Raw genomic sequence first — 16639 nt, 5'->3', positions numbered from 1 at the left:
AATTTTACGAAATGCCATTGCCATCTCTCTGGTGATGAAGTGTCTTGGCTCTTCGTTTGGTTCATCTTGAGCTTCATTGGCATTTTCTTCTTTGATGAAAATGCTGATGAAGCTCAAGCTATCACTGCCTGCAAGTCAATAAGTTCTTTGTTAGATAATTCCTTCTCTTCTTCTTCTTCTTCCTCTATTAACTCCTCCATGTCTTTGGCATCAACCTCAACTGAAGTAGTTCTGCAGCCTTTACAATGTTATCTGTAACCTCTTCTATGATTAGTCTTTTTCAAATCCTTCGAAGCCTTTTACGAATCCTTCGAAACCTGGCATTGTATTTTCTTCTTTGGCATGTATGTTCGATCTGGCATTTTTTTCCAATACAAAATATGGCATGGACATATTTTCTTCCCTGCACCATTTAAACAACTTTTAGTAATTTCCGCCGAGGCCTTATTAATGTTTAAGATGGCGTGGTAAATACTGTAAGATTTCCAAAAGTCTCTTAATGTAAAATTTTTCTCATTGTCTTCTGCAGACAATGCCTCAGCAAATGTTGTGCGTAAATAGTATGCTTTTAAATTCGAAATAACACCCTGATCCTAGGTTGGATGAATGAAATCGTGTTTAGCAGTAAAAATGTGACTCTCACATTTGAATTGAAATCATCTAGATGTGTAGGATGTCCAGGAGCATTATGTAATAGAAGCAAAATGTTGAAAGGAACGTCGTCTTTACAATATTTTTCAACCTCGGGAATGAAGCAGCATTTGAACCAATCCTCAAAGAGAGATATTGTTATCCATGCTCTCTGGTTCGATCGGAAATGCACGGGTAGGGTGGCTTTATTAATGCCTACAAATGCACGAGGATTTCCAGAATGGTACACAAGCAGTGGTTTTAATCTGTAGTCTCCAGCTGCATTAGCCCCAAGCAAAATCGTGGCCCAATCTTTTGATGCCTTGAAACCTGGCATTGTATTTTCTTCTTTGGCATGTATGTTCGATCTGGCATTTTTTTCCAATACAGAGCAGTCTCATCAACATTAAAAATTTGCTGCGTTGGATATCTGCCTTCATCAATAATTTTTTTTCCAAAACATCACAAAATTTCTCTGCAGCTGCAGAATGGGCACTGGCAACTTCACTGCATACTTTTTTTTTTTTTTTTTTTGATTTGGTAGTTGTTGGCGCATCGGCTTCTGTGGCCATATTGCACCTCCCAAGGTTTTTGCAGTACTTTGATCCAAGCCCAAGGCGAGAATCGAACCCGCGACCTTTGGGTTGCCGGGCAGGTACTTTACCCACTCGGCTAGCCCGGTCGGCCTGCATACTTTAACATTGTAGAAACCAGCACGATGCTTGAACCTATTAAACCACACGTTGCTTGCCACGAACCTGGGTTGGGGTTCGCCGTACTTACCCTTAATATCTTCATAAATACTTCTTGCTTTTGCTTGAATGATCATTAGACCCGGGTGCACTAAATTCTGGATCTGATTTTCCATCCATATTATTAATAGCTTTTCCCTCTTCGATATAGCACCTGAACACTGATTTGTGATCACTGTTGATCTTAAGTGCATTGATCAACCCTTTTACACATTCTTTTATACTGTACTTTAAAATAGTATTCACTGTTGAAGCAGCGAGACCTAGATCCATGCAATAAATGACATATTTACAAAAGATCATATTTTATAAATGCTTTGTAGTTCTTAGTTAATCATCTTCAGTTCTAAATCAACTTTGTTTGGTTTCCTAGCACTGCCAGCACTTGCACTTTCCATTGGTCCCTTTCCCTTCACCATTGTAATAAGTAAATAGGAATGAAAATTTGTTTTTTATATGATTGAAGATTTCGCTATAACAGCGTAAAAACCCACACAATCATTATTATCGCAAATGCAATAAGATCGCGTTTACTACCTGTTTATAATAGATTGCGCTAACAGGAAAGCCCAATAAACCGGAAAATGCAAATTGGTTTTGTTTTATGGTTGTGACCTCCAGAAACATGCTTTAGAAAAATATCACAAAGGTGTTCAAAATTGATTCTTATAACGGAATATATGATAACGATGAAAGGGTAGCGCAATTTCCATTATACATATGACCTTTTGGAGAAATAGATAACTTAGTAACATAGCAAAAATTTCAACTTCCAAGGACTTGGAACGAATTACCAAAAAAAAACAAGTGTTATTGGGTTCACAGTATGATGTTTTCACGATACCTCCATTTATTCCTATGAGATGCAAAATACGTTTTCACAATTTTTTTTTAATTTTCACCAAATTAAGTCGAATTTCCTTAAGTATTACATAAGTCGGGAAGTTTCTGAATGTGTAGCTCACTCTTGATGCATTCAGCATGTGCATATGCTACTTGTGCATATGTCCATTCCGATATCCCTGTCAGAGATTTGGTAATTTGGAATCTCCTCTTTTCAATCTTCTCTGGCTTAAAATCTCTCTACCTCATTCTGTCAAATTCATCTATTGTCTCTACCATTCTCCCAACTCCAGTAATCACTTGGAACTGTTTGACTTCCTCTCTTTGCAACTTGACTTTCTCCAGTTCAACTTTCCTAACAGTGAGGTAATTTTCCTTGGTGATTTTAATGTTCACAACTCCAGCTGGCTTCCGTTTTCTAATCACACAGACCCAGCTGGTTGAGATGCTGAGAGCTTTTGCAATTACTAATGACCTCGCACAGATTGTTCATTTACCTAAAAGAATACTGGACAGTCCTAACTATACAGCCGACACGCAACCCTTCTAAGTACATGGTCAAAGTTGGATGGTCCTTTAGGCACCTCAGATCACAACTTGGTGATTGTCTTGCTCTCCAATGGAGCCTTTATCTCATGGCTATTCCCAACCTCTTGTTGTTTAGCATTACAAGAATGCAAAATGGAATGACCTGCAAGATTTCTTTTCCTTGGTCGGATTACTGATTCAAAACTTCTGATGTCAATGTTTGCTGAGATAGTGTCAGTGAAATTATTCTTGCAGTAATGGAATTCTTTATTCCAAATTCACTTTAAAATCTTGTCCTTTATCTAAACCTTGGTTTTCCAATAAATGTGCTAAGGCTGTTCAAGAGAAGAATGTTGCATATTGTAAACCTACACCAAACCTCACAACAATTGTAAAGCAGTTATTTATCAATCCAAACTAGATTTTGAACAGGCTAAGAGTAGAAAACTTGCTTCTTGCCCTAATAGTAGCCGAGCATTCTGGTCTCTTGCCAAAGCCATTGGCCGCAACATTTTACCCATCTCTGTCCCCACCTCTGTCAAAACGAGATGGTTCTATTGTCACTTCAGCCAAGGATAAAGTTAACCTGCTAGCATCCCATTTTTCTTCCAACTCATGTATTAATGATCTTGGTAAAACACGTACCACCATTCCTAGCATGCTCCATTCAATGCCTCCTGTGGTCTTCCATCAAAAGGATGTCAGAAAGATTTTGACGAATCTTGATGCAAAGAAAGCTCCTGGTCCTGGTGGTATCTCTCCACTTGTTCTCAAAACCTGTGCTGAACTTACTCCAGTTCTTTTTGCTACCTTTTAGCATTAGTAGAGGCATATGATTCAAGAAAGCAAGCTTATGCAGCATCAGCCAAAAAAAAAAAAAAAAAACACTTCCACTTCACCCCTCCGTTCGTTCGAAATACCTGTCCATCTGAGCCTTAAATTTATTTAGGCTATCAACTTCCACAACAAGGGATGGAAGTCTGTTCCACCAACCAACTACCTGCTGGCTAAAGGCAAATTTCCGCACATCTGTCCTACATCTGTCTTTCATCAATTTGAATTTATGCCCTCTCAGGTGATTATTCTGAGCAAAAGGCAGTATCCCATCAGCATTGAGCATGCTCAAACCATTCAAGGCTTTGTACACCTCTATCAGATCACCTCGCTGGTGCCTAGTCTCCAGACACTGTAATTTGCAAAACTTAAACCTTTCTTCGTAAGAGCAACTCTTCGTTCCGTTCACTAACCTTGTTGCCCTTCTCTGTACTCGTTCCAGCAGCTCTACATCCTTCTTGAAATGAGGCCTCCAGACCTGTATACAGTACTCAAGGTGCGGCCTGACTATTGCCTTATACAAGGGAATAATCACTTTTTTCACTTTCTTATTCCAAAGGTGTTTTTCCCCTCTGCTTGGAAATTTGCTCATATCCAGCCTGTTCCTAAAAAGGGTGACAAATCACTCCCATCCAATTATTGTTCCCTTGCAATTACTTCTACTCTTTCTAAAGTAATAGAGAAATCAATCAACCAGCAACTCTTAAATTATTTTGAAATCTTCCATCTGATCAACGATCAAAAGTATGGATACCGTCAGTGTCGATCAACTGGTGATATTCTGGCTTATGTTATCTATTTATGAACAAATTCAGTGGAAAAGTTTTGTGAAACAAAAGGAGTTGCTCTTCACATCTCAAAAGCTTTCGAATGTGTTTGGCATAGAGGTCTTCTAAACAAGCTTCCATCTTATGGTTTGCCAACTGTTTTTTGTAATTGGTTATCCAATTACAACTGACTGGTGACAGGCAGTTGGAGATTTCTAAAATTAGGGCAGAGCTTTCAAATTGTGGCTATCCACCTCATGTTCTAGATAGATGTGAGCTTCAGACTCATGAATTTGTTACGAAATCTAACTCACCTCGCATCAATCAATTTATCTCTACCGCCTACATCCCCTATTATCCGGGCGTATTAACATCTTGTTAGGATTTTGCATCACTATCATATACGATGTGTGCAATTTCCGGGGAGGAAATTACAATCGATTATTTCTAAGGTGAAAACACCAGTTCTTCCTTTCCTGCGGAGTGGTTCCGTATACCGTATTACGTGTCCAGATTGTGGGGAGTGTTATGTAGGCAAGTCTGGTAGAAGATTAAAAGATCGGGTTTCTGAGCATGAGGTGGCTCTGTGAACCACTAATTTCGAACGCTCCGCAGTCGCCGAACATTATTGGGTTGAGCAGCACAATCTTAATCCCCAACGGGATATTGAAATCGTTGACTGTTCATGTGATTACTGCCAGCGCTCATGGCTGGCAGTAATCACATGAACTACACATAGCCACCAATAATAGTACTATGAATTGGATGAGGGAGTACATTTACACCCAATTATTCAATGTACTGCATTGCAGTGTGATGGGCGCTGGCAATCATCATGTGTACGTATTTCTGCTTTATTGACACCAGACTCGTGATACATGATCATGCCCAGCTGACTTGTGCTATTGTAACCATTAATATACAGGGTGTCTCAAAAATATTGGTACAAATGTTTAGGGGGAGGTAGGTAACTTCTAAAGGAATGTGAATTGCATAGGAACCCATAACCGAAAACATCACAGGAAAGTAGTAGCAGAGGCACAAGAAGCAGAAATGACACAAGACAGTAATTAGTGGCAAACATTTATTTGACATAATATTAACAGTGAAGTACGAGATGGATGCATTTTATGATGTTACAACAGATGCTCGAATGTTCCACCATGAGATGCGATGCATGCGTGATACCGATGCAGCACAGATTGGCGGACACAGTCAAACACCCCTGGAGTTTCTTTGACAGTAGCAGCAGCGCAGACGAGTCTCTCCACAAGATCCATTTCCATCTCCACAGGCGATTCATACACGATAGATTTGAGGGCCCCCACAGAAAGAAATCAAGGCTCGATAAATCAGGTGAGCATGGGGGACAGGCAATGGGTCCACCACGGCCAATCCATCGATGCCCAAAACGCACCTTCCATAATGGGCAGGCACCCTGTCATGTTTAAACTAAATGTTGCGTCTCACATTTGCTGGAACATCGTCAAGTAACCCTGGTAGAACTTGTTCAAGAAAGATCCGATATTTAGCGGAGTTCATGCGGGATGGTAACAGGTATGAGCCGATTAAGGAGTCACCGACCATACCTGCCCTCACATTTATTGCGAAGCGATGTCGTGCCGCATGGGGGTGTACACCGTGTGGGTTGTCGTGAGCCCACACATGAGCATTGTGCTGATTGAATAAGCCTTCCCGAGTGTGAAATAAGCCTCATCCGTGAACAAAACATAGGCTGGATAATTCAAGTCTTGAACACTTTCTTGGAGAAACCACTGCGCAAAAGCCACACGTGCAGGATGATCTTGTGGGGGGGCAGTAACTGAACCATTTGGAGATGAAAGGGGTGTAAGGAATCGTCGTGCCAGACACGCTCTGTACACTGCAGCGAGACACTCCTAAGGCAGAGGTAACGGCATGTGTGCTAGTAGTAGTAGGATTATTCTGGATGGCATTCAACACACTTTCTTCCATGTCGGGAGTTCGCATCGAACGTGGTCTGCCCGCACTACTCCTGTTACCTCTAAATGACCCATAATCGCACAAATTTTGATGCACACGTGCAAACAAACGGTGGTCTGGTACGTGTCTGTCTGGGAAGCATTCTCCATAAATTCGTTGAGTGGCTCGTCCATTGCCCTCTGCTAATCCATACACTAGATGCATGTCTGCCAGCTCACAGTTCGTATATCGATGCATGCTCTTTGTGCGGCGACTACTGCTTGAATGAGTAAACCAGAAATTTTCCCTCTCGCAAACTGATGAACAGCGCCGTGTACCGACTTACGGTGACGTTTCCGTTTATGGGTTCCTATGCAATTCACATTCCTTTAGATGTTACCTAAACGTTTGTTCCAATATTTTTGAGACATCCTGTATACTGAAGTACACCATTCACGCACTAGCTGATGAAGAGGCACTCCACTTCGAAAGCTGTTATCTATGGATTTTAATGCTTTTATTATGTATATTTTAACTCTCTTATCTTGTTGTATTTTAATGCTTTTATCTTATTTTATTTCTGTTTTATCTTATATATAATTTGGTCGTCGACTTACAACCAGCCGCATTTACGACGACAAAAAAACCAAATAAATAAATAAATGAATAAATTAATAATAAATCAGGAAGTCACTACTGAGGACACCCGTAACCCAGGTGAGGAGGCACATTGATGATGGGAGGCCTGAGGCACATACACTCAGTCGCTCTCTCTCGCATACACTCAGTTGCTTTCAAGCATCTATTGCGTGTTGTGTATTAATTAAAATTCTACTGAAATACCCATAAAATGTTTAGTAAAAGGAAAATGCCTTCATCTACATATATGCCAGCTAAAAAGTCAAGGAAAACAATTTTTTTATTTTTATTTTTTTTTTTTGATTTGGTAGTTGTTGGCACATCGGCTTCTGTGGCCATATTGCACCTCCCAAGGTTTTTGCAGTACTTTGATCCAAGCCCGAGGCGGGAATCGAACCCGCGACCTTTGGGTTGCCGGGCAGGTACTTTACCCACTCGGCTAGCCCGGTCGGCCGGAAAACTATTGATTTAGAGCGTAAAATTAAAGTTATCCAGCAGTATAAAGGCGGAAAGAAAGTGAATACAATAGCACGTGACTTGAAGTTATCACATTCCACGGTATCGACGATACTTAAGGACAAAGAAAGAATTCGGGAAGCTGTGAAAGGTTCTGCACCTATTAAGTCTACAATTTTAACCGGCCCCGAGTGCCAAGCGAGTGACTATAGCAATTTCTAAGCGATTTTGAAGGCGATTTACTTAAGAGCGGTTGATTATAGAATAGTGTTATTTTTCTGAAGTTATTTAATTTTGCACTTCTGAAGTAAAGAAGTTAGCTCACTTGACAGAAAGGCAAGACACCTTTCTTTTTGTATATAGGAATAACTTATTAACACACTAACAACTAATCTCTTTATCGCTTGGTCACTGGTGGCACCGCTCCTGCCTCCACATGGCGGGGCTGGAAGTCTGGGAGAAGAAATCCACTCTCCCAGGGCTAAAAGGAGCAGTGATGGAAAACACAAAACAGTCCAGCTACGGATCTACTGATCCAGATCTAGATAGGCATGACCTAGATCACGACTTAAACCCATCCCATGCCAAGAGACAAAAAAAAGAAGGGACAGATTATTCTGCTCCTCTCTTTTTAATATTGCATTCCTCCACAGACCAACCACTGAGTAAGTTATCTCCATTTTTGATTCAGAAATGTCTCGAAAATGTGGCTGGCCCTCCAAAAATGGTTCGTCGATTAAGATCTGGAGATTTATTAGTGGAGATGAATGAACATAGACATGCAGAGAGACTCCTGAAAATTTCTGCCTTTGGTGGAATTCCCACAAAGGTTACCCCCACATGCCACCTTGAACTCCTCTAAAGGGGTAATATCAGAATGGGATCTCCTAAATGTATCGGAAGATGAACTTGTCCAGGAATTAAACAACCAAAATGTAATCCACGCCAAAAGAATTTTGATCAAAAGAGATGGAGAGCTTGTCCCTACTCGGACAGTTATACTGACTTTTAAAACACCAATTCTCCCCACAACTATAAAGGCTGGATACCTCAGATGTCATGATCGACCATTATATTCCCAATCCGGTACAGTGCTTGAAGTGCCAAAAATTTGGTCATTCGCAAACTGTATGCAGAGGTGTAGTCACTTGTGCTGCTTGTGGTTCTAAAGAACACACGTATACCGATTGTAACAAGGAAACTCAAAACTGTCCTAATTTCCATGGAAATCATTCTGCCTTCTCTAAGGACTGCGATCAGTGGAAACAAGAGAAGAATATTCAGAAATATAAAATAGAGCATAAGGTGTCATATCAAGAGGCAAAAAAACAATTTACAATTCCTATTAAATCATCTACATATGCATCAATTACTCAACGACTACGCTCAGTATCAACTCAAACTGGCTGCTCAGTCCCTCCAAATATCTCTATATCTGGTTGGGCTAAATCAGTACTTGCTTCATCAAAGGAACACTCTCCCTCCAAATATGTAACTCAAGAAATAAATACACCAGTAACAGTACCTCCAGATAAGAATCCCAAACAGCAACAGAAAGAACAAATCAAGAGCTCTGAAAGAAGTGATAAATACAAACTCAGATCTGATACCATGGACATCGATGAAAAAGCAGGCGAAGACGATACAATTCTTGAAATTCATCCAGAAGATGACATCAACACAGGCAGACCAGTTTTCTCAAAGAAGGAAAAGGGGAAAATAGACGGGCGTAAGCAGACTACTTCACGGATGTTAGCAGACACCAGTTAAAACCAAATAATGAGTACAGTTATTCAGTGGAATTCCCGTGGGCTCCGTGCTAACGTAGATGACTTTTATGATCTATTAAGTAAATATAAGCCTGTTGCAGTATGTATTCAAGAAACCAATCTCACGAATACAGTATCCATGACAATTAAGCATTATACTATATATAGAAAAGATAGAAGTTCCTCTAATTCAGCTCATGGAGGAGTAGCAGTCATAGTGAACTCTGTAGTTCCCTGTAGACCTATCCCCATGCAAACATCTTTAGAGGCGGTTGCAGTTCGTGTCACCATTGGTATAACAGTAACATTAGTTTCGTTGTATCTATCGCCAAACCATGCATACAGCCTTGATGATTTAGATGATATAGTAAAGCAAATACCTATTCCCTTTTGTATTATGGGTGACTGGAATGGTCATCACCCCCTATGGGGTTCCCAACATCTTGACTCTAGAGGACAGATAATAGAAAAATTTTTAGATAAACATAATCTAAGTATTCTAAACACTGGTGATCACACATACATACACTCTCCATCTGGTTCAAGTTCAGCTATTGATCTTTCAATATGCTCCCCAGCAATATTTCCTATCATAGACTGGACTGTTACTGATAACCCTTGTGGTAGTGATCACTTTCCTATCATCTGTACTTTCAGCTCAAGTTCTCCTCCCCAGAGAGAAATTAGGACAACCTGGAAATTTGAAAAGGCTAACTGGACAAAATACCAGGAAATAGCTCGAATAGATACTTCCATCATAACAACCCTCACAATTGATTCTGCAGTCAGGTATACTACACGAAAAATAATGAAAGCATCGGAGGCTGCTATTCCAAAATCTTCATCCAAAATCCGGCTTCATCCAAAAATGTGGTGGAATGAAGCATGTAACAATGCTAAAAAAGAAAGGAATAAGTACTGGAATCTGTTTCGAAAATATCCAACTACAGCCAACCTCCTACAGTTTAAGAGAGCCAGAGCTAAAGCTTGTCATATAAGACGAGAGAGTAAAAAAGAAGCATGGGCACGTTTCGCTTCCACCATAAACAGATCCACAGATACTTCTAAAATATGGAAAAAAATCAAACGAATTAATGACAAATACTCACAAACAACTTCTCCTATTCTACTTGTAAGAGGGAAGGAAATTTCTGAACCTCTAGAGATTGCCAATATCTTAGGTACTTCATTTGAAACACTTTCAGCTGTTGCCACATATGAACCAGCATTTAAATTGGTAAAATCCCAGACAGAAAAATACAAACTAAAATTTAATACTGCCATCCCATATTCGTATAACCTACCTCTGACCATGATTGAATTGCACAGTGCACTTTCCCGATTAAAAAATAGTGCTCCAGGCCCCGATGGAATTTTTTACACCATGATCTGTCATTTAAGTGAGGATTCATTAACTGCCCTATTACAACTGTATAACAGAATTTTTCTAGAGGAGTATTACCCTGCTAGCTGGTGCCATTCTTATGTGCTAGCTTTCCCGAAACCAGGAAAAGACCACACAGATCCCAGAAACTACCGCCCTATTTCTCTAACCAGTTGTCTGGGAAAAACATTAGAAAAAATAGTTAACGCTAGATTGACATGGTTTCTAGAAACGGAAAATATTCTAAGTCCAAACCAGCATGGCTTCCGGAGAAGAAGATCTACACTTGATCTCATTATCAAAGCAGAAACAAATATCCGGAATGCTTTCCCCAGAAACGAGCACCTAGTCATGATATGCGTTGACATAGAGAAAGCCTTCGATACAACTTGGCGATATGGGATTCATCAGGACTTACATAAATGTGGACTTCTGGGTCATCTGCCGATATTCATTAAAAACTTTCTAGGCAATAGATCATTTCAAGTCCGATTCCATTCATCATTTTCTCGAGCATATGTACAAGAAGAGGGAGTTCCCCAGGGTTCAGTGTTGAGCACCACACTCTTTGCCATTAGGATTGATGCCATAACCAAGTGTATATAATACAGTTGACGCATACCTATATGCTGATGATCTTGCCATCTCATGTCACTGTCAAAATATGCGACTAATTGAAAGACAACTACAAGGTACCATTAACAAAATAGTCTCTTGGGCCAAAAACAATGGATATTGACTTTCTAAACCAAAAACAACTGCTGTACACTTCTGTCGCAAACGTTCTTTACATCCTGATCCAGATCTACAGTTAGATTCTCATCGTATTACCTTCCAGCCTAGTATTAGATTCCTTGGTGTAATTTTTGACAAAAAATTAAACTTCCTGGAGCATATAAAACATATCCGTACAAGTTGTCTTAGAAAACTAAATTTTCCGAGAGTAATTTCTTCTGTGTCATGGGGCGCAGATCGCTACGTGTTGCTACAGCTATATCGATCGCTGATTAGATCCAGGTTAGACTATGGGTCTCCTGCATATGACTCGGCCAGACCGAGTGCACTTAAATGGCTCGATCCCGCACATCATAGTGCCCTACGAGTTGCACTGGGGGCTTTTCGTACTTCACCAATCTTAAGTCTATATACCGAAGCCTATGAGCCACCGCTACATCTTCGACGACAAGTTCTGTTACTAAATTACACAGCCAAAATCAGCAGTCTTCCACATCATCCCATATGGCAATATCTCTTTATGCCCAAATGGAGTAAACTTTATGAAAGTAAACCCCGGCTCAATAAACCATCTGGAATTAGGCTTCAAACTCTTATCACAAGCTGGGATCTGAATTTCACTAACATATTTCAGGATACTAGCATGGAAACCCAGCCATGGCAGATGCCCTCGATACATATTGATAGACACTTTCAGCAATGGGGAAAGAATAACCTTCCAGATTTCAACATTAGGCAAATTCATATGACCCACTCCTCTGAGTTTAGCACTTCCATTCAAATATATACAGATGGATCCAAAATTGGTAGTAAAGTTGGTATCGCTGTAGTATTACCAAATATCACCATCTCCAGACAGCTTCCGTCTGAATGCAGTACTTATACCTCAGAATTATACGTTATTGTTCTAGCCCTAGAGAATATCAAAGAAGACTCGTATACCAAATCCATCATCATATATACGGACTCGTTAAGTGCTGTTAATGCTCTACAGTGTAAATTCTTCCCTAGTCATCCGCTGGTACAAAAAATTTGGACACAGCTACTAGAACTTCACAGACATGGACAGCAAGTAATATTTTTTGGATCCCTGGACACGTTGGAATACCAGGAAACGAGCAGGCAGATTTAGCTGCTAAATGTGCTACAAATGTGATACCATCTAATTTCAGGACTCCTTATATTGATCATAAATCCATTATCAAACAGATGTATAAACAAGAGTGGACACGCATGTGGCAAGATCAAGCAAATAATAAACTTCTTGAAATCAAGAGAGAACCCAAGCAATGGCAATCCAGTCTGAGACGAAACAGAAAGGAAGAAACCATCCTGGCCAGATTACGCATTGGTCATACATTCCTCACTCATAGCTACCTACTAACAAACGATGATCCTCCACAATGCAGTAACTGCTTATGCTCATTAACAGTAAAACATATTATCCTGGAATGCCCGTTATATCTGAAAGAACGGAAAACTGCTTTCTTCTCTCATTTTCATAACTTCAGCCAGTTATCATTACAGTGTGTTCTAGGAGATTGTGAGGATATGGACGACATTTTTCTCTTTCTAAAATTGATAAATAAATATCACAATATATGAGTCATATCACTCGTAAGACAAACGAAGAAGATATTAGACAGTAATCAGTGCATTATAGCCTAAGTTGCTGATGCACCAACAAATTTAACAACAACAATTTTAACCAAACAACGACGGGGACCCATCCATGAAATGGAGAAATTGTTGTTTATGTGGATGGGATGGAAGATTTAATACAAAAAAATACACCCATGAGCCTTCACACAGTGCAAGCGAAGCCTAGAAGTTTGTTTCAGAGTTTAAAATCACATGCCGGAGACAATTACGCAGAAGATTTTCAGGCTAGTACTGGGTGGTTTAAGCGTTTTAAAAAAAGATTTGCTTTGCATAATGTACATGTCACAGGAGAAGCAGGAAGTGCAGATGAAGATGGAGCCAAAAAATTTATTGATAGTTTTTACTCTTTAATCAAAGAAGAAGGTACTGGAACAAATATTCAATGTAGATGAAACTGGCTTGCAATGGAAACGCATGCCTAATCGTATGTACATACACCAGGAAGCAAAAAGGATGCCAGGATTCAAAGCTTTTAAGGATCGGTTAAATTTGTTACTTGGTGGGAATGCCGCGGGTTTTAAGCTGAAGCCTTTTCTCATTTATCATTCAGAAAACCCTCATGCATTTAAGCACATCAACAAGCACACACTGCCCATTTTACTACCGTTCAAACCCTAAAGCTTGGATGACTCAAGCACTGCTCGAAGACTGGTTCATGAACTGCTTCATTCCCCAGGCTCATGAATATTGTGCGGTGAGAGGTATCTCTTTCAAGATTTTATTGGTTATGGACCTGGCTACCCCCCTCATCTGAATGACCTTCATCATGACGTTAGAGTGGTTTTTATGCCAACTAACACAACCGCTCTTATTTAACCCATGGATCAGGGTGCTATTTCAGCATTCAAGCTCACTATCTCAGAACGGCATTCACACAAGCCATCGAAGCGATAGATTCTGATGCTGATTTATCTTTGCGAGACTTTTGTAAGCAGTACAACATTCGGAACAGACATTTGGAAGCAGTTCAACAATATGAATAATAAACCTATTAAAATGTAGAGAACGTTTGAATTTAACCTCATAGAGAGAGGTAGCCTAGGCGTAGAAACGAAGGTATGTACACTATCGCTAAGTAAAAGATAAAAACATTACTGTATTTAAAATGAAAAATAAAAGATGATAAAAATTTAAAAGATTATAAAAATAAATTATAAAGGTTATAAAAAGATTAGAAAGGTTAAAAAATACTGTTAATAAATATATGGCCAACATATGACCAGATCAACTTACGACCTGTCAGTCAGAACAGAAGTCGGTCGTAAGTGGTCGACCAACTGTATATCATTTTTATTTTAATAAAATTTATTTTAACCAGTTTGTCGGTCATCGCAAGAAACTTTGATGATATTGGTTATCCAGTTTTCTCTGTGACCGCTCATTGAGGGTGATGGTAGATGGCTCTCTGTCTTCTAACATCTCCACTAATGCTGGTGTACCCCAAGGTTCAGTTCTATCCCCTACTCTTTTCCTCTTGTATATTAATGACCTTCTTCCATTAACCGGAAATCCTATCCATAGTTTTGTCGATGATAGCACATTGCATTCCACTTTCCAGTTTGAGAAACCTCTCCCTGCTCAATCAGCTTCAACTTCTTGAATATCTGCCACCAATTCCTTAACTGCCAATCTCTAGGTAATTCTCCAGTGGGGCAAAGACAACTTAGTTGATTTCAATCCTTCTAAAACTCAGTCCTGTCTTATATCTCGCAAAATGGATTCTTCTGCTCCTATGCTTATCTTTGGTGACACTCCAATTTCTAGGATGATATATCTCTTTTGGGGATCTAATCTCTCTTGCCACAATCACATTACAAATATTGCTTCCTCTGCATCTAAAAAACTTGGTTTTCTCTTTCGCTCTCGGCGTTACTTTTCTTCCAAACAGCTGTTCACTGTACAAATCACAAATCTTCCCTACCATGGAATATTGTTCCCATATCTGGGGCAGTGCCCCCAAAACATCTGACAGGCTTCTAGATTCCATTCAGAAGAGGGCAATTAACTTAATAACTCATCTCTAACAGAGAGTGACTCTCCACTCTCTGTCTCATTGATGTTCTGTTTCTGCTTCATGCCTTTTCTACAGATACTTCCATGGGCACTATTCTTCTGAATTGGCTTCTATAATTCCCGCTCTCACTTTCAAAACAGTCAGAATATGTGTTGACACCAACCAACATTCATTTACTATCCAACTTCAAACTCACAGAACCCACTTTTCCATCTTCCTCGTTTATTCATTGAACTGCTGTTTTCTGGAACAACCATCCTTTATACATATTTCCTGAAGATTACAGTATACAGAAGTTCAAGTCTAATGTCAACAAATATCTTCTTTCGTCTTCTCAACCTCCAACCTATGCATGGTACTAAGTACTAAAGGTTCTAATACCTCTCGTATTTGGGGTTTTTATAAAAAAAAAAAAATTTAGCCACAGTGTATTATAGACATTGCTGCAGCAGAGCTTGTGACACTATCTGTAGTCAGCTTCGGGAAGGGCCCACCATTTCCATTTACGAATAAAAAATAAATAATTTTATATTTTGCTCCCTCTTTACTATGACTTAGGATTGCATCATATTTAAATCTGGCCTGTGTGCTAAATCTGGCTGCCTGCTAAAGTGGAACATAAATGGAAATGGGCTGCCAGTAGTAGCCCATTTCCAGTTTTGTGATTATTTTTATATATGAAAAGGTTTGAATTCTTTAACTGTGCAATGAAATACAACTTTATTTTCTTAATTTTAGCAGTTACCAAACATGTATTTATTTGCATACTTTTGCAATTTTCTAAGTGAGTCCTTCTAAGGTGTTACTGTGATTAGTTTTGTAATTAAATTTGGTTTGCCACTCTGTAGCCTCTGTTACAAAAACTGTACCTTATTTTTTTAAATCATTAAAATTTTATGATGTAAGAAGATTTTTTGCTGCAAAAGTTTTTTTCCGCTCCCACTTTTTATTTCCTGTAAATTTAGGACACTTGGGCAACAAGCACGAGAATCCCTTGAACAACAACACGAAGTTTTCTTAAAGGGTTATGAAACTCGACTGAGCTACATAAGTACTGCCAAAGATGTGAAACAGGAATTGCAGGTAACTGCATAGTTTTTCTTTCAATTCATTATTTTATTTTGTAAATAACATTAATTTAATATTATTTAATTAAATTTCTTACTTTAATTTTGTTGAAAAACTGTGATTTCAATATTAATACCAAAGGATACAATGAAATTCATATGCAGATTCTGGGTCAACCAGGCAATTTGTTACACTTGGTTTTTTCAAACCAGGTTTTTATACTGCTTGCAGTATAGGGTGGAGTGTTATCATACTTGAACAAGATCGGGCCCCATTTCTCTGTCTGTTTATATCTTTCATTTATTAAGTGTAATTATTGAATAATTTTAAATTAAAATTTCATTATTTTGTATGAGAAATTTTAAAATAGTTAATTTCTGTAATTAGGCTAAGCTAGATGAGCTGAAGAAAAGGGAGGAAGAAACTGAGGAAATAAAAGGAGACTTGGAAGGTATATAAGAAATTTTTATATTGAATTTCACTGAAACTGGTATGAAATCAGTAATTGAAACTGAACCACTTAATGCATTAAGCATGTCCTTTGTCTGCATAGGCCTTTAATATTTAAACAGTAATGGATGATTGAAATACAAAAATAAGCAAAGATTATTTCAGAT

At 39.0% G+C, this 16639-nt stretch overlaps 1 protein-coding gene across 2 annotated transcripts in view; it reads left to right on the top strand.

The window, feature by feature from the left end:
• LOC150090760 (glucosidase 2 subunit beta-like) overlaps positions 1 to 16639 on the top strand; it is a 213876-nt gene that overhangs the window by 25102 nt on the left and 172135 nt on the right. For both annotated transcript variants that reach the window (XM_090372539.1, XM_090372533.1), the window contains exons 5-6: positions 15920 to 16037; positions 16410 to 16473. In XM_090372539.1, coding sequence (XP_090228665.1) covers positions 15920 to 16037; positions 16410 to 16473 — 182 coding nt within the window. The remainder of the gene's footprint in view (positions 1 to 15919; positions 16038 to 16409; positions 16474 to 16639) is intronic.

Source organism: Mastigoproctus giganteus, chromosome 1, assembly GCF_048544385.1.
Source record: "Mastigoproctus giganteus isolate SK-2022 chromosome 1, ASM4854438v1, whole genome shotgun sequence".
Classification (NCBI taxonomy): Eukaryota; Metazoa; Arthropoda; class Arachnida; order Uropygi; family Thelyphonidae; genus Mastigoproctus; species Mastigoproctus giganteus.
Note: the sequence above shows the minus strand (reverse complement) of the source record. Positions and strands in the feature narration are given on the sequence as shown.